At 53.1% G+C, this 25,867-nt stretch overlaps 1 protein-coding gene across 5 annotated transcripts in view; it reads right to left on the minus strand.

Annotated features, from left to right (window-relative positions):
- Nucleotides 1-5,513: 5,513 nt before the first annotated feature.
- CEP72 (centrosomal protein 72) overlaps nt 5,514-25,867 on the minus strand; it is a 42,688-nt gene continuing 22,334 nt past the window's right edge. For 2 of the 5 annotated variants that reach the window (XM_079144535.1, XM_079144537.1), the window contains exons 6-11: nt 23,907-24,116; nt 22,749-23,029; nt 12,611-12,749; nt 11,377-11,573; nt 10,057-10,183; nt 5,514-6,332 (exon numbers count right to left, since the gene is read on the minus strand). In XM_079144535.1, the coding sequence (XP_079000661.1) occupies nt 6,037-6,332; nt 10,057-10,183; nt 11,377-11,573; nt 12,611-12,749; nt 22,749-23,029; nt 23,907-24,116 (1,250 nt within the window). In that variant the 3' untranslated portion in view covers nt 5,514-6,036. Of the gene's footprint in view, nt 6,333-7,795; nt 7,985-10,056; nt 10,184-11,376; nt 11,574-12,610; nt 12,750-22,748; nt 23,030-23,906; nt 24,117-25,867 lie in introns of those variants that run through there. The other 3 variants (XM_079144536.1, XR_013764583.1, XM_079144538.1) reach the window with 3 other exon arrangements.

A 25,867-nucleotide genomic window follows, 5' to 3' on the forward strand; every position in this document is an offset into this window, starting at 1 on the left:
AGCTGCTGGGCTGGGGGACCTCCTGCCCTGCAGTGTCACCGCCTGGTCGGGAGACACGAGGTGCAGAGCCCAGGTGGTAGCCTCAACAGGAGCGAGGCCCCTCCAGGCTCTCCCGCTGAGGCCCTGCTGGTGCTGCCGGCTTTGCTTATGGCCTCAGCCCCCATCCTCTCCCAACGCCCCAGACACCACACCTTCAGAACCAGGTCCAGGGAGACAGGCCAGCAGCATTTGACAGGGTTTCATTTTTGCCATGGTCAGCTAAGTGCCCAGGGCCAGCACAGGACCCTGCCCATCCACACCACAAGGGTGCCACGCAGCGGCCCCTCCTCAGTATTGCACGTGCACAGGAACCTAGTGGTCCTGTGCCACACAGAGGCCAAGAGGCATGTGCCACCAGCTATTCCTAGGGCAACCTGGGGGCTGTGAGGTCCTGGAAAGAGCCCATGGCCACCTGTGGAAATGCTTCCCAGGAGCCTGTTTTCCTTGGCCACTGACTGGGGCAGACAGCTGCTCAGGACCCGTGCCCAGGCCACAGCACAGGCAGACAGGAGGGCCCTCCTCCCGCCATGGCACCTGCAGGCAGCCCACCTCCCCTGAGCCGGAAGAGTGCCTGGCCACACGCCAGTCCCTGAGCACAGCAGGGGCCTCAGGTCCCAGCTGACAGGTCCTCCAGGCCTCAGCACTGCTGGCCTCCATGGAGGATGGGGTGGCCTCAGAGGACACCTCTTCTGAGGTCCTGGGAGCCCAGGTGCCTGCGCTGGTGACGAGAAGTGGGTCTCAGGCCTGGAGACGACCGATAGGTGCCAACTCACTGGTTTGGGGAGAAGCTGGCGGGGTGCCCAACCCAGCCCAGCATTCCTCACTGCCTTTGAGCTCGTCTTTGGTGTGAAATCTAGAGCCCAAAATAGCAGGCGGGAAATGTCGGAAACACTCTGTGCTAAGCGTGACATGATCACACCACGGTCCCAACAGCCCCGTGCTCACAAACCAGCAGTGTTCCTCAGCCGTCACCAGTCCCGGCAGTCCCCGGGCCCCAGCACACCCCACACCTCTTGGCTCTTGTCCTCTCCGGCACCCCTGGTCCCCAGGAGGCCCCCACGGCTGGCCATCGCTTGGTCTGAGGCTGCTGTTCTCCTGTTCTTCTGCCTGTGAAGCTCAGTTCCCACCACACAGCCAAACCAAGTAATAGAGATGTGAATTCAGCAGAACCTCAGCCCCTACAGGCAAATGCCCCTGGGCCAGGGTGTCACCCACAGGGTCCCAAGGAGATGGGGCCAGGGAGGCACCCCTGGGGTCCCATACCACAAGTCCTGAGCTGGCCTGCTGCAGGCACACGAGGAAACCCGTCAAAGCAGAAGCGGCAATCTAGTGCCATCCTCGGGACCACCCACCTCAATCCCCACCCAGAAGCCAGCACCTCCTGACCTCACTGCCCAGAACTGGAGAGAGAAGCACAGAGCGGCAGGCCACACGTCCCGGGCTGCGGAGCGCCAGCACCAACCACCTCCGGCTCCCGAAGGCGCGCTCCTGGCCAGGCCACGCCCTCACCACTGAAGAGGGCTTTAGAGTGCGTCCCTAGTCAGCATCCCAAACCTGTGGGCTTCGTCAATGAAGAAAATCAAGTTCTGCACCTTGGTGGCCCTCCACGTCCTAGCCGAGGGTGCCCCTGGGCTTGGGGAAGGACAGCCCCACGTGCTAGGCTGTCCCACCATGTGACATCAGACAAGTGGATCCCATTTTGTCCCCTACCTGTCCCCAACAGGTTCCAAGGGCTTCCTCAGACACGTGTGGGTGAGGACCGCACCCTTCTCTGGTCAGTTTCAAAGCTTTGAAACACACCCTCCCCTCCACCTGTGTCACTGGCTAGGAAGGCGCAGTAAAAACCAACCCAGGAGGACTTAGGGTCACCACAGTTTAAAACTGTACTGAATCGTGTGCCCTCTGAACAGAGTGGGCTCTTCTCTGCAGAGGCGAGGTGCGTCCTGAGCACACAGGTGTTTGTCTTTGCTGCATGCTGTACGCAATGCCAAGTAGCTTCTACTGCGGCTCCACAGGGGTCAGTGTCTATCTGTGAATGCAAGAAACTGCACAGCATGCAACCCGAGACACGGACACGTTCTGTCAGGAGGGACTCCCAGGAGACAAGGACAGGTCCTCTCAGGTGACATTCTGTCAGGAGGCGACACCCAGGAGATAGGGACAAATCACAAGGAGACACTGGTGGCAAGGCTAGGTTCTGTCAGGAGACACCCAGGAGAGAGGGACAGTGTTAGAGAACACTGGTCCTAGCAGAGGACTTATTTATTTCTATTTAATGCTTTAGGATAAGCACCTAGTAAGAGGTCCATAGGGTCGTCATGGTGAGCTTCACCAAAATCAGAGTTTAAAACACAGCAGGAGATACATGTTTATACTGGAGTATTTTTGTGCCTTTCAGTACCCTTAGTCTTACATTTGAGAGCAGATGACAATGACAGCAGACACAGGACGTTCTGAAGGCACCTGAGTGGTTCCACTTGTGGGTTTCCTGCCACCCCCACCTGAATGTCACCCCGCCTGGGACCCAGTGGCTGCAGCCCCGGGCAGACCCTGGGCAGCCTTGGCGGCTAGAGCCGCTGCACACGCCACACCCAGGTGTCAGGCACTGTGCACGGCGGCTCTGGCACCATGGTGGGGAGGGAGCAGCTGAGGCACGCCAGGGCCAGGATGCCTACGGCAGTCACAGGGGACGTGTCTGCCTGTGGGCTCACGTCCTCCACAGAGGCTGCTCTAGCTGGCTGCTGCTCTGCCCTGCAGCATGTGCCACCTGGGGACACCCTGGTGTCACCTGCTGAGTGCAGCGAAGGTGACGATTCAGCTGAGCTGTGGAGTACTGACAGGCTAGCACGCCCCCTAGACCCTGACTGAGCAGCTTTCCTCCACTGACTGACTACTGACAGCTCTGACGCTGGTGCTTCAGGGGTGTGGCTCTGTGCACGGCACAAGACGGGAGCCAGGCCAGGCCTCTGAATGCTTTCCTTAGCTGTCTCTTCCTTTACATCTCTTACAAAACTAAACCAAGCCAAAAGACAAAGGAAACTCGCACAACTGAAAAGAAACTTGAAAGGGATAATATGCTACTACTAGTTTGTACTAAGTTTTTTCAAGAAAGGGAAACAGATTTATATATATATATATGCAATATATTTTTACACTGTTTTATCGACGTTAAGGAGTATCGAGCGTATCACTTTATCAGTGTCATGGGAGCTGTTGATGCCATGGGTGTTCCACAGAAAGGCCCTTCTGCTGGTGTCTGAACCACACTCCCAGGAAGGTCCTTGGGTTTGAGGGCCCTGCTGTCCCTCCCAGAGCGCGAGGCACCGTGTCGCCCGCTGGGCTTGCTTTCGTGCTGGCATGTAAGCTTCCAGTGCAGCTGCTCTCGTCCGTCTGCACGTCTGTCCTGCCTGCCGCCGCTCGCCTGCGTGTCGGTGGTGAAGTGTGAATAAAGGTGTTACACAGGCCTCCTGCTCTCCTCAGTGCGCCGCCGTACCAGCCGCAGCCTCCCGGCAGGTTGGCCCTGACACTCCAGGACCGACACCTGGAGACCACAGAGGGGCGTGCCGAGTTCTCTGGCTGGGGTGGGAGGACCGGGGGGCTGACCACACAAGGCAGGTCAACCAGCCTCCACCAGGGTCAAGGCCGGGTCTAGTTCTGGTACAGCCCTAAGCTAGGGTCCAAAGTCAGAGGGCCCACTCATGATCCGCACACCAACAGCCACGGCTAACCCAAAGGGGGCACGGTGTCCCCAGCAGGATGCCAACCTGGCACACGACCCCAACAAGCAGCTTTCCAAGGGAAGATAAGCTAAAGGCATTTTTAGTTAACAAAAGGAGAATTTGCCACCATCAAGAAATTCTAAACGCAGACAGAAAGAGTTAGCCGTGGAGTATCTGGGATGCAAAGGAAGCTGAGCAAAGAGAATACCAGTGACCATGAAGACCTTCTGTGGGACTAAACATGCCTCAGCACAGGGGCGGGGGCATGGTCCCGGAGGTGGCCCAGGGGTGTGTGCCACGAGCAGGCTCAGGGCAGCTGGACACACGAACTGACCTCTCATGCACACAAAGTCCACCTGGTCAGTGAGGGTCTCTTCAACAGGAGTGCGCCCTCTGCCCTTGTGATGTGGCTGCCAAGGTCCTGGGGTCAAGGCAGCTGTCGGAGGGCCCGCAGCCTCTCTGCTCAGCCCTGCAGGACCCTGCAGGTCAGGTGGCCCCGACCCAGCTCCAGGAGGCCGGATTCCCTGAGAAGGAGCGACTCGTCCAAATCTCCCCCAAGGAACGGTTCAGGCACAAGTGACTTCACTGGCAAGTGCCACCAAGGTCTTGGAGGAAATGATCACACCGTAAACGCTGGACACCGAGAGGGAAGGAGACAGCCTAGCTCACACTATGACTGAACTGACGCAGATCCCGATAAGAAGGGCACCCTCAGCCATGAAGCAGGACAGTCGGCGCTGCCATGAAGCAGTGATCGCCCAGCACCAGTCAGGTTAGTACTGTCCTAGAACCTTGGTCATGTCCACTCGTTCAGGAAATCAGGGCTCAGCACACTTGTGAAACGCAAAAGGTCAGAAATAGTCGGACATCCTGAGTGTGACGGAAGGGGAGGGTGTGGAGGTGGCGGGCGAGGGAGAGGCAGAGGTCCTCGGCTGCAGGGTGGGGTCCCGGACCCAGCTGAGGGCCATCCAAGAGGTCCTCCGCCATCACAGCACGCACAGGAGCCCCGCGAGGTGCAGTGCACACCTAAGATCCGGTGGCGCTGCAGCCCTCTGGTGCCCTCCTGGTCGGCAGAGGAGCAGACCAACGCAGAGCCTCCCGAGCCCACCTCCTCCAGCAGCCATCGGGCACTTGGTGCACACCCCCTGCAACGCCAACAGGGGCCCTTGCTCTGGGTTCAGGTGATGTCCTGCAGCACCGGCAGGACTCAGGGAAGCGCGTGCCCATGCTCACTGGCTTGCCCTGAGGCGCACTGCAGAGGCTGAGCTGAGCCGCCTCAGGAACCCCACGTGCTTGACTCCCTGGAGCCCCCAAGCCCTGCTCCCCCAGGTTTCTGTGGCAGCTTCCTCAGGCAGGTATGACAGACCACGTCGCGATGGGTCTCCCCCGGGCGTGGAGGGGAGGCTGAAACCCTCGGACTTCTGGTTCCGGCCCATTCTGAAGCTACTGAGGGGCAGAGTGCAGTCAGCTCATGAGCACCCAAAGGCACTTGGGAGATCTCAGGGTTTAGGAGCTGGATGTCAGGAAGCTGGGCAGAGGCTGAGTATGTACTTCATAGTATCACAATGACTATGGAAGAGTTCTTTTTACAATTAGATCCCAAATACTTTGATATTAAAGTCTGAACTTCCTCTTAAGAAGCACTATTAAAAAAGGAGAAGAGCAGCCATCTGTGACTGCAGCCCACAAAGCAGCACCGCCAGGATCACAGGCCGGTGCTCCTCGTCTGGAGAGCCTGGGACCACAGGAGCTCTTTCTTGCTAAAGCAAACACAGTTTTAAAAATCACCTTGTTTTACCAAAGCAAGGACAACATATGAAGTAAGTCTCCAAACTAAGAACTTATTTTTACGTCCTGATACGATTCTCAGAAATGGGCTGCAAGCAGAAGGCAGGACAAGAGCAGATGTGTTCACTGTGACACGTCAACGTCACAGGACGATAGTTTCAAGTGCTTCTCCCATCTTACAAGTGTCCCTCCACAGTCTGGGAACTTCCCAATTCCCACTCCCCCACCATGGCTGCCTGTTTCCACCAAACAATTCAATGAGAGACTCACGTATAATTTAAAAAGTCACTTAAAACTCTTAAAACTTAACTTTTCAGAACAATATGTGAGTTCAGTGAGGACTACTTGTCACAAAAAATTAGCATTTTAATGATCACACACAGATCTCTCTCACCTTAGGAAGAAAACCACATTCACTTCATCTCGGGATATTTGATGAAAAGATGGTTTTTGTCTCCTAACAGGCAAAGGCCTGTCATTTTAGGACATTTTAGAAAGCGTGGCTAAAACCCCGAACACACTTCAAGAATCGCAAGGTAGTCACAGACGGACGAGCCTCTGCAGCAAACAGAGGCAGAGAAACACGAAGGTGCGGCCATGAGGCTGCAGCAGACGGCAGGTCAGCAGGACTGGCGGCCCCCGAGGCTGGCGCTGCGGGGCGGGAACAGGGCCACCGTCTTCTTGAGCTCCTGGAAGCTCCAGTGCATCTGTTCCACCTCCGCCCTGTGCTGTGCCCGCGCCCGGGCCAACTCCTGCAGCAGGTGCTCGTTGGTGCTGACCAGGGAGCTGCAGGACAACAGGGAGGCACCTCTGACTGCTCACGCAGGGCCCGCTGCTACCCTCCAGCAGCACTGTCCCCTGCACCGCCGCCTGGCCAAAGCAGTGGCCATCCCTTAGCCCTTGTTGAGACAGGTCCTCTCCCTTCCTGGTAATGCCCAGGTCTACTACCTGGCATGGCCTGGTCATCTCCCACTTCCCACTGGGGACTGTCCATCTGCTCTGTCCTTCCTGACCAGAATGGACTGTGCCCACCTCACCCCTGGCCCAGCTGGGCTGCCCAGCAGGCACTGCTCAACACCGTAAGCCGATGAGTGGACAAATGGCCCCTCAGCATTCGCCATGTGTGGGTCTTGAGGTGAGGAGGACACCCTTTAAGGCCAGCAAAATAACGCCCTGACTCCCAAAGGGCTCAGAATACAACTCTTGGGATGCCCAGTCCATGTGCTGATCCCAAACGGTGACTGGCGGTGGAAAAGCCCGGCCATCACACTCATGGCGGGGCTCTGGGGTGTGGCTGCATCCCACCCGCTCCTCAGTTCCCAGCGGCCTGCACAGCCCGCCTGCAGGAGCCCGCAGGCAGTTAGGGTGGCACAGGTGGGACAGAGCAGCCACAGGGACCTCTGCCGTTCCACTAGAGACGGCCACTGCCCACCCCGAGTAGGCGCCAGCTCAGGGCAACGGCCAGGGACAGCTAGCACGAGCCCGAGGCAAAGCTCTGCTCTGCATGATGGGTGTGCACCTGCCCTGCCCACGAGGCCAAAATCCCATGACCTGCGGACACCAGTCAGGTTCCAGGGCAGACGGACCATGCCTGGTGCCCTGCCCATGCTGGGGGCACAGACTCAGGCCAACACGTCAGAGGTCACAGCTCAGGGACCACGCCTTGGGGTCCACGATCAGGGTTCACACCTCAGCACCCACAACCCAGCACCCACAACCCAGCACCCACGCCTCAGCACCCACAACCCAGCACCCACAATCCAGCACCCACAACCCAGCACCCACACCTCAGCACCCACAACCCAGCACCCACAACCCAGCACCCACGCCTCAGCACCCACAACCCAGCACCCACGCCTCAGCACCCACAACCCAGCACCCACGCCTCAGCACCCACAACCCAGCACCCACGCCTCAGCACCCACAACCCAGCACCCAGGCCTCAGCACCCACAACCCAGCACCCACGCCTCAGCACCCACAACCCAGCACCCACAACCCAGCACCCACACCTCAGCACCCACAACCCAGCACCCACGCCTCAGCACCCACAACCCAGCACCCACAACCCAGCACCCACAACCCAGCACCCACGCCCCAGCACCCACGCCTCAGCACCCACGCCTCAGCTAGATGTTCACAGAAGTTCTCAGTGAGGCTGTGGGTCCTGGACATTCAAAAGAATGTCCCAGCTACCCAGTGCCCTCCAGGGTTGGGCATCCTCCCAGAACCCCTCGGCTGGGCCGGCACCTGTGGCTCTCCTGCAGCATCTGGGTCAGCTCCTGGATCCTGTCGTAGTGCACCAGGTGCTGCTTCAGCTCCACAACTTCACCGGACAGTCGCTTCACACTCGTCTGCAGTCCTGGCCAGGGAGAGACGGCCTCACCACAGTCCTCAGCACCAGCTCACGCTGCCCCTGGGCCGTCAGAGGACGCGGATCTGGAAAAGGCCTGCTTCTAGAGAGACTCGAGATGGGTGGACACCTGCACTAAGGTCCCTCCAGCTCCCCTCTGTGCTGAGGCTGTGGTTCTGCTCTCAAGTTGCTCTGCAGCCACAGCTTGGTGCAGAGGGCGGACAGGAGATGAGGAGGGTGGGCTGGCATCACATAGGCTCCCAGCACTGGATCAGCCTGAGGCTCGGGTGAGGCATTAGAGCTGAGGCTCTGATGTGTCCTCTGATTCCTCGCCCATCAGAGCCAGAGCAGAATTTCAGAATGCATCCACCCAACTCCTGTCTCTGTTTCCAACTCAAGAGGGAAATAAAGACCGCATTTCTCGACTCCCTAAATCCAAACACAGGATGCAAACAGATCCATACACTACCACAGAGCCACGCAAGGTCGGAGACAGCTAGGAAGACAGAGAGGACAGTAACGGCCGAGGCTGATGGCAGGTTTTTCTGTGGGGTGTGTCCACAGGTGCTGGACACTGTGCTGCCCCCCAGAGTCCGTCTCCTCACTCTCCAGGGCCTGAGTGAAAGGAATTCTGGGGACAGGGCAGTGGTAGCAGGTCTCAGGATCTCCCAGACACCCAAGTAACCAGATAAAAACCAGAACCCTGTGAGCAAGAATTAAGGTGCCTCCAAGTCGCAAGTGCAGGGGCCGGGCAGCCCCAGGTGGCTCCTGGGGCTTGTCTCAGGGAGGCAGGGGCAGCAGGTCATCTGATGGGACTGAGGTGGGCATGTCCTCAAGGGTTCCTGTTGTCCTGGGTCCACAAGGAACCACGGCAGACACGGGGAGGCCCCACCTCCCTGGTGAGGGTGAGACGGGGGTCCCAGGGCCCCACAGAGTCTGAAGGGCTGAGGAAGAGGCCCCACCACAGAGAAGCGTGGCTCCAGGGAAGGTCTGAGCAGGAAGGGACCCTGAGGGAGGCGGGACAGGCCAAAGAATGCCCAGCAGGAGCTGCCGTGCCGAGGAGCCAGACCTGCCTCCGCACAGAGGTCCAGGAGTACAGATCTCACGTGAAACAAACAGCAGAAAAGCACGGCAGTCCAGCCCCGTGGCCGCTGGGAGCGTGTCCCCACAGGCAGACAGCTGGAGCACAGGGCAGGTCAGACCTCCACACACCCTTGCAAGACCAGCACAAATAGAGAGGAAATTATGTAAGAAATAAGAGGCAATCTGCATCGGAATCAGAAAGCGTCAGAAAATTCAGAGCAGAATTAGCAACAGGAGAGTCACACTAGAGACGAAAGCCAAACTAGAAGGAACCCAAGTGCAAGCAAGTCAAGTCTCAGAAACGGAAGTAAACGAGGAAAAGTCTAGATCTGCAAAAGGAAAAGGATGGAAAGCACTCTTGTCTTTCAACACAAGGCCCAACACGAGGAACGGGCACGCCAAGGGCACCCTCCTCCACGCTGCCTTCAGGCTGCACAGGCAGCCGGCGGGCCAGGTGGGAAGCTGCCAGCCAGGGTGGCTGCCCTGCCTCCAAGGAGGGCTTCTCCCGAGAGGAGGCGAGCCCCAGGGACGCAACCTCCCAGAGATACCGTGGACACAGACCACCAACGCCTCCTCCTACAACCCCGACCTCTAACCTGAAATAGCGAGTGTACGTTTCCTAAAGTGGCAACACAGAGCCACAGAAAGCGAGGGAGGGAAGTGAGAACAGCTGGACCTGCAGCCGGAGCACAAGCCCCCAGAGCACCTCGACAAACTCCGCCAAGTCCTCAGACCAGGGCGCTGAAGAGTCAGGAGAGGTGGCAGGAAGCCGGCGGAAACCAGGAGCCGCTCTCCTCCCCGCCTCGCCTCGTCTGAGGGCACGTGGCTTCGCAGCAGTGTGTAGGTTTGTTTGCAGCCTGTGTTTGGACTTAGGGCGTCGAATGCCTCTCAGACGCCCTGATGGCCTCCGCCCTCCTCCGCAGACGGGCCTCCAGGTGCTAGCACAGTCTCCATAGAGCCATGGAGGCCACTGCATGACAGCGGCAGGCGCGCACTCCACCCAGAGAGGGCAGGTGCTGCTCCAGCCGCTGGCCAGAATGGCCCCGCGAAGTCCACCCACGACCTGCAAACTCACCGGAGAGCTGCAAATTCAGCGCAGCTGAAGCATCTGCACTTTTTACTTCTTTTTTCATGCTGAATAAAAGAGATTTCAAGCTGCTATTCTCTTCCAAAGATTTGTCCAAATGTTGTCTCAAGGTTTCCTAAGGGCACAGAAGAGACACGCACGTCAAATTCGTACACAGCGCCCAGGGTGCTTCCCCACGAGGGCCCTGCAGAAGCGGCACTCTGCACATGCTCCAGTGTGTGCCGGATGCACGGCGGGTCTGCATCAGGGGTTGCCTGGGTTGCCTCGCCGTTTTCTCTTTTCTTGGAAAGTGAAGCCTCCTGTGGGATTTCTCAGGTAAGCGCTCATAAGACAAAGACGTTTTGTGCCAGGCAGTTTCACACCTTTGTCCCAGTAATTCTGTGGTTTTCACGGTTTTACAAAGGGGCGGCTAAGGCAGAGGACAGGTCAGGCAGCTGCTGCAATGGCGCAAGGCCCCACAGCCCCCCGCGAGCACGGCCCCGTGGTCCCCCCTCTTGGGGGCTGGGCCAGCACACCTTAGCAGGGACGAGAGCTCACGAACTCCCACACCGGGCAGGCCTGGTTCCCTTAGCACTGCCCATATTGCAAGGACTTCAGGAGTCCTGAAGGGCCCTCGGAGGACACCGTGAGGGAGCCTGGGCAAGAATCTGACCACCAGGCCTTCAGATGGTGGGTAGCTGAGCCAGCGTGGCTCACCCAGAGGCTGCGTCTGGACCCAGCTGCTTGCCAGGGGCAGTGTGCACAGCTGCAGAGCTCACCCAGAAGGCCAGTGCTCACCTTGGGCCTGGCCGGTTGCTCCTCAGCCTGCACTCTCTACCCTGAGGCAGGCAAACACCCAGTGCTCTCAACACACCAGGACCCGCCAGGGTTAGCTCAGCCCCAAGGGCCAAGCCTGCGGCTCTAGCTGCCCTTGGGTGACACCTGGTGGTGAAGGGCTCCTCATGCTCACACTGGCCACCTACTTCCTGGCCCTGGAATCACCCAGCTAACTGGAATCTCAGTTACCGGGACAAAAGACTGCCCCGGGAGCCTGGCTTTGGCCCCTTGTCCTCATCTCCCACCAGACCCTCTAAGAAGAGACAGCTGGCAGGCAGAATAGGGACAACCAGAGAGCCTGCCACTGCCAATTCACCACCTGCATGGGGTCTGGGCGTGAAAGTCAGGCAGAGCCCCTGGGGAAGCAAACACCGGGCAGGAAAGGATTCCATGGCTCTGGAGGAGCAGGAGAGGAGACCAGGGGCTGCAGCTGGGGCCATGAACAAGCTCCAGATTCCTGCCTCCATCTTCCCGCACAGGGGCGGTGCGCACCATCTCTCTGCGCGTGCTGCTGAGCTCCGATGTCACCTCGTTCAGTGCCGTGGTGTACTGCTGCTGGTGCTCAGCAAGGCGGTTTTGTAGGGATTTATTTTCAAGGGCCAGGTAGCTAATTTCTTCATTCCCAGGTTCTGAACTGTCCTGAGCCGCTGCAAATTCTTGAACAGATGACAAAATGTGCCTTGCTTGAGCTGTAGTAAAAAGGAAATTCTATTACATCATTTACAGCTGAAGGGTGGGCCCAAACAGAACATGCCCCACAGGTGGCCATGTGTCCTGAGAACATGGAGAGGCACAGGGGACAGCAGGACCTCAAGGTCAGCTTGCCTGGGAGTGTTGACGTGCAGTCAGGTTGATTCTCAATAGTTTGTATTCTAGGAAAAAGGTGACTTGCAAGCCGAGACTGCAAATACCCGCAGCCACGTCTGCAGCAGTGTGGTGAATGCTGGGGAGGCTCATCCTGCAAAGAGCCTGGCAGTCCACGGGCAGCAGCCTGGGCACCATGGACTCACCCCACTGCCACAGGAAGAGGGTGCGGAGGCAGGGGTCAGGGCCTGGGGGCTGCAGCCCTTCAGGGCACTCTGACCCAGGAAGACCTAGGAGGCCACAATGACACTGAGAGGAGGCACTGAAGCCCCAGTGGGTGGCAGTGGAGGCAGCTCAGAGTGCTGTCCAGGATCTGCCCCAGCAAGCCTGGCAGGACACTAACAGGCAGCCCGGGCTGTGAGAGGGAGAAGGCGGCTGCTTGAGCTCAGGCTCCACACTGGACGGCGGGAGGCCCCCTGCACACTCCCACATGGTCGTCAGTTCAGAGAAGCAGACAGACCCAGCCCTCTCTAGGGAGGGGCTCCTGCTGGCCCCACGTCATTTCTACCAGACGCTCTGCAAATCCAGACTTGTGCCCAACCAAACACACAAGACGTACTGGAGAAGGTGGAAGCTGATTCCCACCTGCAAACCGCCGCGTGGAGACAGGGAAATCAGAGCACAGCCACAGACCTGCCGGTGCTTCCCAACAGCCCCAGCTACGCAAAGAAGCAGGCCGTAGGGAGGCCGCAGTGGGATCACATCCTACTCACCGGAGGATGTCGCCTTCCTAGCACTGGGATGACCTGACAGATTCTCCAGAGACCCACACGGTGTGTACGCAGAGGACACAACTGGCGGGTCAGCAGCACCTGCCAGGAGGTGCTGCCTGGAGTGGAGACCACTGCACTTCTAGACTCACCGAGGAAGTCCTGGTCACCATGCAGGGACCTGCAGCCACTCCAGTGCCTGTCCACCAGGTCCAGAAGCGCTTCCAGGAGAGCCCACTCCAGCGCAGCCCTCTTCCCAGGAGGAGCGACCGAGTGTGGTCTGGGAGACGGCTGTGAAGGAGACGAAAACATGAAACGGACTGTCAGTCCATGGGAGGGCAGGTCACTGCAAGCACTGGGCCTTGGGAGGGAAGGTCAGGGTCACAGCTGCTCCTGAGCACCAGACAGCTCCTCACCAGGACCACTGACACTTAGGGTGCACAGAGGCCAGAGCCTCAGGAAGTCTGAAACTGCAGCACGAGGTAATGGCACACTAGAGACGCACAGTGTGGCTGCTGAGAACACGGGGGACACAGCAGGGAGAGAGGAAGCCCTGGTAGATCAAGACACTTTCCAAAAACACTGGCCTGTGGAACAGGGAGGCCGCCCTTCGCACCCTCCGCTGTGGGCGTGCGTCTGTGGGAGCTGATGACCTGCACGGCCATCTGAGAGCCGCACAGTGAGCAGAAACAGATCGGGGACTCACAGAGGAAGCTGCCAGTGGACCAGCAGGTGCCTGTTACAGTCCTGAGGGTGCCTGAACCAGAGTGACTGGAATGGGACAGGGGCACTGTGCCCGGGGCGTTCAGGCTCGGGACAAAGGAGAGAGCGCTCCCTCTGCACGGGCGTAGCACCTGGGAAGAAGCGTCTGCGCTCCAGGCGATGCCTTCGACCCACGTTCAGAGAGTGCAGGTGAAATCTGTGAAGGGTGAGTTCCTATGCCCTAAAAGTGTCCTCAACCAGAGGCCCGGAGAGCCAGACCTCCAGCAGAGACAGCAACTCCCCAGCGACAGGAGGCATGATCGGATCTCAGACACCCACTGCCAGAGTTCCGGAGCTCCGATGAGACTGGACTCCAACTTGGAGTGCTCCGCACCACCTCATTATGGGAGTGCACAGCTTGTCAGCACCCACGATGGCTCGGCTGGGCGAGGAACACAAAGACAAGCCCCAATCCTTGAGGCAAGGGTTTCAGAGCTCAAGAATAAACATAAAGAACAACTATCCACCCCTGCCAAACAGATTCCGCCACCTCAGTGGAAGCACTTTGTTTCTCATTCAGACATTTTATATCTTTCTTCCTCTCATTTTTACTCCATTGTTAGGTTTGGATGCGAGGCGTCCCCCAAAAGTTCACACTTGAGACAACGTAAGGTTTTGAAGGAGAAATGACTGGGTTGTGAAAGCCTTAACCCAATCAGTGAGTTAATCACCTGATGGGACTAACTGAGTGGTACTGTGGGAGGGGGGTTCTGGGAGCGTGGCTTTGGGGTGCATGTTTGTATCTGGCGAGTGGAGACTCTGCGTCCTGATCGTGTGAGCTACTTCCCTCCTCCACACTCTTCTGCCATGACATTCAGACTCACTTGAGCCCTGAGAGGTGGAGCCTGCTGTCTGTGGACTGAGACATCTGACACCATGAGCCCCTAGATAAACCTTCCCTCCTCACAGTTGGGGGGTCGGATCTTTCAGTGGCAGCAGCGAAAAAAGCTGACTAAAGCAGACATTGGTACCAAGAAGTGGGGTCATTGCTCTGACTAACCTGAAAGCTTTTGGAGCTTTTTGGAACTGATGGGAGGAATTTTGAAATGATCAGCAGTACAAGCTGGAAATGCTTTAGATTGTTGTAAACAGAGTTTAAGGGCCAATTCTGGTGGCAGCTCAGAAGACCAGAAAGCCAACAGGACCATGGACAGTGAAGACAGGGCTCATGAGGTTTCAGAAGAAAGGGACACTGTTGGACTTTGGAGTAGAGCCCACCCTTGCTGTGCTCTGCCTGAGAAGTCGTCTGCACTTTGTGTCCTGAGACTTTCTGTGAGGCTGATTTTAGAAGCAATGGACTTCTTAATCTGGTGGAAGAAATATCTAAACAACATAGCATTCAGATGGTGGCATGGATATTGCTGGTGACTTTTAGCCAAACTTACTGTGATGACCAAGAAAGCAGAGAAGAAAGATCTGGAAAACTTGGACTTGAAGGCAGGAGTAAAACTGGGGCTAAGGAAGTCGCAGCTGTCCAGACGTCTCTGCACTACAGAAATGCTGAAGACTTTGCCCAGAGACACACGAGAGGCGGCGTGAGGTCATCCCAGGAGTGGTAAGACCACACCCGCCTCAAGCTCAAGGGAGTAAAGGTGAAAATTCTCTTGAGAAGAGGTCAGTGGGCACCCTTCTTGCACAAGGGGGCCTAGGGAGGTTTTTCAACATGCTCAGCCACCCAGACCCTAGAGGCTGCTGCAGCCAGGGGCCCTGGAGCTTGGCTACTGCTCCAGATGGCGGCAGACCTTGGCGTCAACCACGTGGTGCTGGTTCTACAGGGATACAGGATGCTGGAGTTAGGGGGTCATGGAAGCTTCCACCAAGATTTCCAAGAGGGAGATCTAAGATGGCAGACTTAGAGGGAAGCTGCATTCCTTGTCGCTCCGTAACTCAGGTTTCAAGCAGAGGATATCTGTTTCTTGGTGAGGCAGTTTTTGCCGCTTATTGATCTCCTGCTGTTTACCCCATTTGTCTACTGCGATCACCTGCAGTCTGCCAGCATATCAACTACTTTTAGACTGCAGATTGCTCACTGTCAGGCGCCTATCATCCGCGATTTGCTTGCCTCTTGCCTGTCCATTGCCTGCCTTTCACCTATCCATCAACCACTGCCCGAGATTCACCTCCTGATCCTCCGACACCAGTTAGCAAACCGACCGTAGACTGCCAGTGGACCGCCAGCTGCCTGCTGTTGCCTGGAAATTCACTGTCATAGTACCTGCAGGTTTGGTTACATGTGGCTGCCGCCATTTTGAGACAACAGCCAGGCCCCATTGGACCCCTGGCTGGACTGACTGAGCACAGTCTCCAAGATCCCTCAGCCCGACCAATCACTCCCTGCCTCCGGGGCCCTCACATTGACTGACTGCTCCCCACCACCAGGACCCCCAGACCAACTGACTGTGCCCTATCACCAGGACCCCCAGACTGACTGATTGCATCCTGCCTCCAGGATCCCACAACCACACCAAACACACCGGACCTCCAGGACCCCTGCCTAACCAACCGCACCCCACCTCCAAGACCTCCAGCCGACCACGCCCACACCCCGAGCTGCAGCTCCCCATTTGCCAACACATTTCGAAGCCAGAGTGGCCATCTTGGATAATCTTGGAAGCCACATCTCCCTCTTTAGGTGGGGCAAATTCCATCCTGAGACGCCTGCTGGAGACTTGAAGCTCATTGTCAGGTACCTCTCATCCATCAGGCTACTGATGACTGGGAGGTTTGAATACTATGGTAGAGTGTAGATTTTTTTTTCTCCTTCTTGAAAAATGTTAAGTTTTTATTTCTTTACTTTTCTCACTCTATTTTCCTTTCGTTTACCTGGTCCCTCAGAGTCTCTTTCTCCCTTTTTGCATGCTAACAACGAACTTCTTTTGATTACACTCTCACTCTTTCTATTTTCTAGAACTTCTATATATTCTGTTCTTATCCCATTAACAGCTACATCCTACACCCCTCCACATCCTCTTTGTCCTCCATTTGAAACTGCAGACCTTATTGCAGATCTTTTTGTTTTACTGAAGATAATATTTGAACTCATTCTGTTTATTAAGACAATTTTGTTATTGTCCTCAAAGGGGCTATTTGATCTAGGATTGCATAGTGTCTGAACTGGGTACTGCTAATATTGATCTCCCCCTTAAAGAAAGGGTTTTGGAAACCATTAGGGCCACTATAAGCCTATAGGGGGAAATCTGCAATACCGCAGATCTGCACCTCTAGAGGGGAAGATCCATGAACAACATGAAAAAACAAGGGAAGAAAATGATCCAAACAAATCTAGATTCTATATTAATAGAATCCAGTGACAGTATGTTAGAAGAAATGTCAGAAAAGGACTTCAGATTATACATGATTAAGATGATTCGCGAAGCAAAGGATGAGATAAGACAGCAAATGCAGGCAATGAATGATAATACCATTAAGCTGAAAGAGCCACTGCAGGAAGCAAAAGATCATTTCAACAAAGAGATAGAGATTCTCAAAAATAAACCAAATGGAAAGACTTGAAATGAAGGAGACAATAAACCAAATAAAAAACTCAATGGAAAGCATCACCAACAGACTAGACCACTTGGAAGACAGAACCTCAGACAACGAAGACAAAATATTTAATCTTGAAAATAAAGTTGCCCAGAGAATATGGTTAAGAAATCATGAACAGACTCTCCAAGAACTAGGGAACATCATAAAAAGACCAAATTTAAGAATTATTGGGATTGAGGAAGGCACAGAGATACAAACCAGAGGAATGAACAACCTATTCAATGAAATAATATCAGAAAATTTCCCAAACCTGAAAAATGAAATGGAAAATCAAATACAAGAGGCTTACAGAACATCAAATGCACAAAATCACAACAGATCCACACCAAGGCACATTGTAATGAAAATACCTAACATTCAAAATAAAGATAGGATTTTGAAGGCCGCGAGAGAAAAGCATCAGATTACAAATAAGGGGAGACCAATAGATAGCAGCAGACTTCTCAACCTAGACTCTAAAAGCTAGAAGGGCCTGGACCAAGATATTTCAAGCTCTGAAAGAACATGGTTGCCAACCAAGAATCCTATACCCAGCAAAACCAATCTTCAGATTTGAAGATGAAATAAAATCCTTCCATGATAAACAAAAGTTAAAAGAATTTACAAATAGAAAGCCTGCACTACAGAATGTTCTCAACAAAATATTCCATGAGGAGGAAATGAAAAACAACAATGGAGGTCAGCAAAGGGAGGAACTACCTTAGAGAAAAACCACTCAAAGGAGAAACCAAACCAACTTAAAAACCAAAAATAAGCCAAATGACTGGGAATACAAATCATTTCTCAATAATAACCCTGAACGTTAATGGCCTAACTCATCAACCAAAAGACATAGACTGGCAGAATGGATTAAAAAGAAAGACCCAACAATATGCTGCCTGGAATAGACTCATCTCATAGAAAAAGACTTCCACAGACTAAAGGTGAAAGGATGGGAAAAACCTACCACGCACATGGACTCAGTAAAAAAGCAGGGGTTTCCATCCTTATATCAGATAAAGTGGACTTCAAGCCAAAGTTAGTCAGAAGGGATAAAGAAGAACATTTCATACTGCTTAAGGGAATCATAAATCAGGAAGACAAACGATAGTAAATATTTATGCCCCCCAAACAATGGTGCATCCCTGTACATAAAACAAATCCTTCTCAATTTCAGGAATCACATAGACCACAGCACAATAATTCTGGGCGACTTTAACGCACCACTGTCACCACTAGATAGATCTTCCAAACAAAATCCAACCAAAGAAACCATAGAACTCAATAACAGAATCAATAACCTAGACTTAGTTGACATATATAAATATTCCATCCATCAATGAGCCGATTCACTTTCTTCTCAGCAGCACATGGAACCTTCTCAAAAATAGACCATATGTTATGCCACAAAGCAGCCCTTAGGAAATGTAAAAAAATAGAGATAGTGCCTTGTGTTCTATCAGATCATAATGGACTGAGAGTAGAAATCAATGACAAAATAAAAAACAGAAATTACCCCACACCTGGAGACTAAATAATATGCTATTGAATGAAACATGGATAACAAAAAACATCAGGGAGGAGATAAAAAAATTCTTAGAGGTCAATGAGAACGATGATACAACACATCAAAATCTCTGGGACACTATGAAATTGGTACTAAGAGGCAAATTCATTGCATGGAGCACATTCAAGAAGAGAATGAAAAGTCAACAACTAAATGACCTAACATTACAGCTCAAAGCCCTAGAAAAAGAAGAACAGAATAACAGCAAAAGTAGTAGAAGACAGGAAATAATTAAAATCAGAGCTGAAATCAATGAAATTGAAACAAAAGAAACAATTCAAAGAACTGACAAAACAAAAACTTGGTTCTTTGAAAAAGTAAACAAAATAGACAAACCCTTAGCCACACTAACAAAGAGAAAGAGAGAGAAGACTCAAATTACTAAAATTCGTGATGAAAAAGGAAATATCATGACAGACACCACTGAGATACAGAACATAATGAGAAGCTACTTTGAAAATCTGTTTTTCAACAAAATAGAAAGTACCGAAGACACTGACAAATTTCTAGAGACATATGCTCCTCCTCCCAAACTGAACCAGGAGGACATACACGATTTAAACAGATCAATATCAAGCAATGAAATAGAAGAAGCCATTAAAAGCCTACCAGCCAAGAAAAGCCCAGGACCAGACGGATTCTCAGCCGAGTTCTACAAGGCCTTCAAAGAAGAACTCATTCCAATACTTTTCAAAGTATTCCAGGAAATAGAAAAGGAGGGTACCCTACCGAACTCATTCTATGAAGCTAATATCACCCTCATACCCAAACCAGGCAAAGACACATCAAGGAAAGAAAATTTTAGACCAATATCCTTGATGAATATAGATGCAAAGATCCTCAACAAAATATTGGCAAACTGTATCCAAAAACATATTAAGAAAATTGTGCACCACGATCAAGTGGGGTTCATTCCTGGAATGCAAGGATGGTTTAACATCTGTAAATCAATAAACGTAATCCATATGTCAATAGACTTAAGGATAAGAATCATATGGTTATTTCAATTGACGCAGAAAAAGCGTTCAACAAAATAAAACACCCCTTCATGCTCAAAATGCTAGAAAAAACAGGGACAGTAGGAATACACCTGAAAATTGTAAAGGCTATTTATGCTAAGCCTATGGCCAACATCATTCTTAATGGAGAAAAACTGAAACCATTCCCTTTAAAAACAGGAACAAGACAGGGATGTCCTTTTTCACCACTTCTATTCAACATGGTACTTGAAATACTAGCCAGAGCAATTAGACAGACTAAAGAAATTAAAGGGATACAAATAGGAAAAGAGAAACTCAAGCTGTCACTATTTACTCATGACATGATTCTCTATTTAGAGGATCCAAAAAACTCCACCAGAAAACTTCTAGACCTCATCAATGAATTCAGCAAAATAGCAGGTTATAAAATCAACACACATATATTTAAGCATTTTTATACATGAGCAATGAAACATCTGAAAGGGAAATGAGAAAAACAACTCCATTCTCAATAGCCTCAAAATAAAATGAAATAAAATATTTGGGCATCAATCTAACCAAAGAGGTAAAAGATCTCTACAATGAAAACTATAAAACATTGAAGAAAGAAATTGAGGAAGACCTTAGAAGATGGAAAGATCTCCCATGTTCTTGGATAGGCAGAATTAATATTATCAAAATGGCCACACTTCCAAAGGTGCTATACAGATTCAATGCAATTCCAGTTAAAATCCCTGTAATATTTCTCATAGAAATAGAGAAAGCAATCATGAAATTCATCTGGAAGAACAAAAGACCCAGAACAGCCAAAGCAAATCTGGGCAGGAAGAGCGATGCAGGAGGTATCACAATACCAGACCTTAAACACTACTATGGAGCAATAGTAACAAAAACAACATGGTATTGGCATCAAAATAGGCAGGTAGATCAATGGTACAGAATAGAAGACACGGAGACATACCCACATAAATATAGTAACCTCATACTAGACAAATGTGCCAAAAACTTATAATGGAGAAAAGATAGCCTCTTCAACAAATGGTGCTGGCAAAACTGGAAATCCATATGTAGTAAAATGAAACTAAACCCCTATCTCTCACCCTGCACAAAACTCAACTCAAAATGAATCAAGGATCTAGGAATCAGGTCTGAGATCCTTCACCAAACAGAAGAAGTACGCCTGAATCTCCATCACATTGGCTTAGGACCAGACTTCCTTAACAAGACCCCCATAGCACAAGAAATAAAAGCAAGAATCAATAAATGGGATAGATTCAAACTAAAAAAAGTTTTTTCTTGGCACAGGAAACAATCAATAATGTGTAAAGAGAACCTACAGAGTGGGAGAAAAATCTTTTCCACACACACTTCAGACAGAGCACTCATCTCCAAAGCTTATAAAGAATTTAAAAAACTTTACACCCAAAATACAAAGAACCCAATCAATAAATGGGCTAAGGAACTGGGCAGACCCTTCACAGAAGAAGATATACAGGTGATCAACAAATATATGAAAAAGTGCTTATCATCCCTAGTAATTAGAGAAATGCAAATTGAAACCACCCTAAGATTTCATCTAACTCCAATTAGAATGGCTATTATCAAGACCACAAGCAATAATAAGTGTTGATGTGGATGTGGGGAAAAGGCACACTCATACATTGTTGGTGGAGTTGCAAATTGGTGCAGCCACTCTGGAAAGCAGTATGGAGATTCCTCAGAAAACTTAGAATGGAACCATCATTTGACCCAGCTATCCCACTCCTCGGCCTATACCCAAAGGAGTTAAAATCAGCATATTACAGAGATGCAGCCACATCAGTGTTCATAGCTGCTCAATTCACAATAGCCAGATTGTGGAACCAACCTAGATACCCTTCAATTGATGAATGGATAAAGAAACTGTGGTATATACACACAATGGAATATTACTCAGCCATAAAGAAGAATAAATTATGGCATTTGCTGGTAAATGGTGAAGTTGGAAAATATCATGCTAAGTGAAATAGGCCAAGACCAAAAATCAAAGGCCAAATGTTTTCTCTGATAAGTGCATGACGATATACACCGATGGGGGGTGGCGGGGGAAGAGAAGAATGAGGGAACTTTGGATGGTGTAGAGGAAAATGGGGAGGGAGGGGGTGGGGATGGAAAGACAGTAGAGTGAAACAGACAGCATTACACTATGTACACGTGTGATCAGATGAATGGCGTGAATATACATTGTGTACAACACAGAAATGAAAAGTTGTACCCCATTTGTGTACAATGAATCAAAATGTGTGTGTAAAAATAAAAAATATTTAAATTAAAAAAAAAAAAGATTTCCAAGGAAGGCCTGGGAAGCCAGGCAAAGTGCGGCAGGGTCAGAGTGCCCGAGGCCCCTCTGAGAAGGCCAGGTGTGGAGACGTGGGGAGGAAGCAAACTGCTCAGGACCCCGAGGTGAAGGAATGCCAGGCACGTGGTACACTCCACAGAAAGCTGCAGGAATAGAGCAGAGAGACGCCAACAGAAAGGCCACTTGGGCTGCGACCAACAAGGCCATGGGGACAGTGCACACTGGCCCTTCGGAGAGAGGACATCATGATGCCGCACAGCCCAGGTTATGGAGGTGGAGCCATGGGACTTGCTTGCCCACTGTACTTGGGTCTTGCTCGGTCCTATCCCTTCTCTCTGTGCCTCTGTTTTTGAATGGAAAGTCTGCTCTCTGCCTTTACTTACTAGATACTTGTAAATCGTTTTTAATTTTACAGGAGCTCCAAAGACGACTTTGGATTGAACTTTGAGCAATCTTGAACTGTTGAGACTGTGGGGACTCTTGGAAATGGACGAAATCCATTTTGCCTTGTAAGATGGGTGTGAGCTTTTGGGGACCAGGGGCAGAATATTATGGTTTAGATGTAAGGTGTCCCCCAAAAGCTCAGTGTGAGATACTGCAGGAAGGTTCAGAGGAAAAACAATTGGGTTACAAGAATTTTAACCCAATCAGTGGTTTACTCCCCCGTGGGATTAACTAAGTGGTAGCTGAAGTGCCAGGGCGTGGCTGGAGGGGTGGCTCCGGCATGGCTACGGGGTACGCTTTGTATCTGGCGAGTAGAAACTCTCTGCTCCCTAGTTAGCACACGATTTGCCTCCCTCTTCCACCATGATGTCCTGCCTCACCTCGAGCCCCAAGGAATGGAGCCGGCTGTCTGTGAAATGAGACCTCTGAAACCGAGCCCCCAGAGAAGGCTTCCCTCCTCTACAGTTGCCGTGATTGGGTCTTTGAGTCACAGCAGGGAAACGCTGACTGAAACGCAGCTCTAACGTGCGGCTGCGTTTCCAGCTGCCCACACTGGGCACCTAGGGAACAGTGGAGCAGGGGCAAGCGCCAAGGAGCAGCAGACTCGAGGGCCGCCTTCGCTGTCCACAGACCAGGCCCGGCCCGGTGGTCCGCCTCCCACCCCAGCTCACCACTCTGGTGTCACTTGTGCTGCGAGATATCTGCTCCTGGGTCTCCGAAGCCTCCGAGTGAGAAAAGGCCCTGTGGGTCCTGCCCTCAGAGCTGCCCGGCCCGCTGGGACTCTGCTCCAGGCTGCAGCTCAGACACTCCCAGTCGGAGGGTGCCTGGAACCTCCCGCCAGGCATCCTCCTCTTCCTGTACTTCTCAGGACCAGGCACGGGATTCAGTGCTTTCTGTGATGACACGCTTGACTTCTGAGATGAGGAGACGGAGTCCTCGATGTCTGTGGAGTCTGCAACAGAGAGGAGCTCACTGCACCCGATTCTCAGGGCCAGGGACCAACAGTACCATTTCACAAGTTGTGTGTGTGCACACAGCTGTGTACACATGCACGCACACACGCAGGAGGCAAGGGGCACAAGGGAGCAAAGGTGGTCCAACAGGAGCCTTGGGCCTGGACGCAGTAGACAGGGACCTTCAGCATGGCGGGCATTTCCACGTGTGTTCAGCTGGAGTAACTCATGGACGCTCCAGGAGCTCGAAGGACATGCAGCACGTGTGCCCTCCCCAAGAGAGGAAGGGATGCACTCTACAGCTGATGGAAAGGGAGGGTCCTGGGCACTCTGCTGACCAAGGTGCCAGGTGTGCAGGACACAGGGTGGACGCTCCTCATCCCAGGAAGGGCCACGAGAGCAGGAGGCGTGGGCAGAAGCACAACCCTGGCTGCGACCACCACCCAGAACTAGAACCACAAGCCATGCCCTGTGGCAGCAAAGGGCCACCTGGCCAGGTCACTGCTGGCCGTCCTGGCCCCGAAGGCCCCATGAGCTCAGCCTGAGTGCCCGGCATGACACTTGGATCACACAGATGCACAAGACTCTCCCCGTCAGCTGTGCCAATTCCGACATAGAGACCCCAGCTGCACTGCAGCCTAGGCACGTGGGAGAGGGGAGAGAGGCAGGGACGAGCGTGCCAAGCGTAGCACAGAACAGCACCGAGTGTATGCACACCAGGGTCCCCAACGCACAAGGGTCACAGATCTCAGCGCACTCGAGTCCTCCCCGAGGTGCTTCAGGCAGGTAAGCAAGCCCGAAGGCAACAGGAGGAACCTCACGGGCACAGCAAACACCGTGAGCATCGGCCAAGTGCTCAGAAAGGCGTGGGCTTACCTGGGCGTGGGGCAAAGTGGGCGTGCAGCCCATGTGCGCGGCAGGCCTCGGGGTCTCCGTGCTGCGGGGGGCGCTCCCCACAGTGCTGGTCCTGCGGCGGCTGCTCTGGACAGCAGCCTCTGGAGTTGCCCTTCCTTTTCTCGTGGCCCCTCCTTGCAGAGTCCCCACATTGGTGCTGGATGGACGGAGGGTTCAACAGACACCTGGATTCTATTTTATTAAGAACACTTTAGAAGCTTATTTCATTAAAAGTGACACTTTAAATCTGTGACAGTGTATGGCATCTCTTAAGCAAGCCTTCCTTAAATTGATTAAATAACAAAGTGATGCCCGATGGGTTGGCAATGCACCAGCCAGTGCTGCAGTGACTTCCAGACAGCTCTTTGGGTGAGCAAGGGCAGAGCTGGAGGCCAGCAGGACCAGACCCCAAGACTCACAGCAGCAGCCACAAAGATGAGTAGCAGTTACGGATCCACAAGACAGAAGGCAGAGGGAGAAGTGGCACAGCGGGCTGAGCGAGCCCTCGGGAACTGCGCCAGAGTCTTTACCCAGTGGCATCAGAGCAGCCGGAGGCACAGGAGACCAGCAGGAAGACAAGATCTCTAGCAAGGGGTGGACGAAAAGGCACACACCACTGAAGGAAGAACAACAGTGAGCCCAAGAGGACCGGTCTTCACTGGAGGGGGCAACTGCCCTTCAGGAGCTGCCAGGGCCAGCAAGAGGCCAGGCCCCAAAGAGGAGAGGGCCACACCCCCACCTGGGAAATGGCTGTGCCTCGCCCAGCCCCAGGAGAGCAGGCCCCACATGGTGGCAGAGCCGACTGCGCGTCACAGAAGACACGCAAAGGCCAAGGTCAGCAGCCTCTGTCCTCAGAAAAACGCAAACAAGGCCAAGGTCGAAACGCCCCCACGCAGGAGCGCCAGGAGCCGAGGATGGCAACGTGAGGTGGCGCTGGCTGCTCCTGGGAGCAGGTGCCCTCCCTCAGCCCAGCTGCTCCAGTGCTCCTGCTGTGCCCAGGGGACCCTCCCAGAAACCCCAGAGGAGCAGGAGAAATAGAGGCCCAGCTCATCAACAGGCAGAGTGGCAGGCAGAATCCCCAGGGAAGCCTGTGGCGCCATGCCCTGAGCACAGGGATCGCGCTGCCCGACAGAGCCTCAGCAGGGCAGCCTAGGCTCAGGCCTCTTTGAAGCTCAGTGACCACAGCAGCCGTGGATTCAGCTCCAAGGCACAAGGCCCTGCCTTTCTCCTCTCCCTGCAGGTGTTACTTTCTCCCGTGATATGGGAAAATTGCCGCTGGACAAGCTGTTGTAGGACTGAGCTCTGCACTGACTTCCAGCACAGCTGGCACAGAAGTGCACAGACTTGTGAGCACTGGGCTCTGCACTGACTTCCAGCACAGCTGGCACAGCTGGCACAGAAGTGCACAGACTTGTGAGCACTGGGCTCTGCACTGACTTCCAGCACAGCTGGCACAGAAGTGCACAGACTTGTGAGCACTGGGCTCTGCACTGACTTCCAGCACAGCTGGCACAGCTGGCACAGAAGTGCACAGACTTGTGAGCACTGGGCTCTGCACTGACTTCCAGCACAGCTGGCACAGAAGTGCACAGACTTGTGAGCACTGGGCTCTGCACTGACTTCCAGCACAGCTGGCACAGAAGTGCACAGACTTGTGAGCACTGGGCTCTGCACTGACTTCCAGCACAGCTGGCACAGAAGTGCACAGACTCGTGAGGACGGGGCTCTGCACTGACTTCCTGGCACAGCTGGCACAGAAGTGCACAGACTTGTGAGGATTGGGCTCTGCACTGACTTCCTGGCACAGCTGGCACAGAAGTGCACAGACTCATGAGGACGGGGCTCTGCACTGACTTCCTGGCACAGCTGGCACAGAAGTGCACAGACTTGTGAGCACTGGGCTCTGCACTGACTTCCTGGCACAGCTGGCACAGAAGTGCACA

The sequence above is a fragment of the Sciurus vulgaris genome (genome assembly GCF_902686455.1).
Source record: "Sciurus vulgaris genome assembly, chromosome: 6".
Lineage (NCBI taxonomy): Eukaryota > Metazoa > Chordata > Mammalia > Rodentia > Sciuridae > Sciurus > Sciurus vulgaris.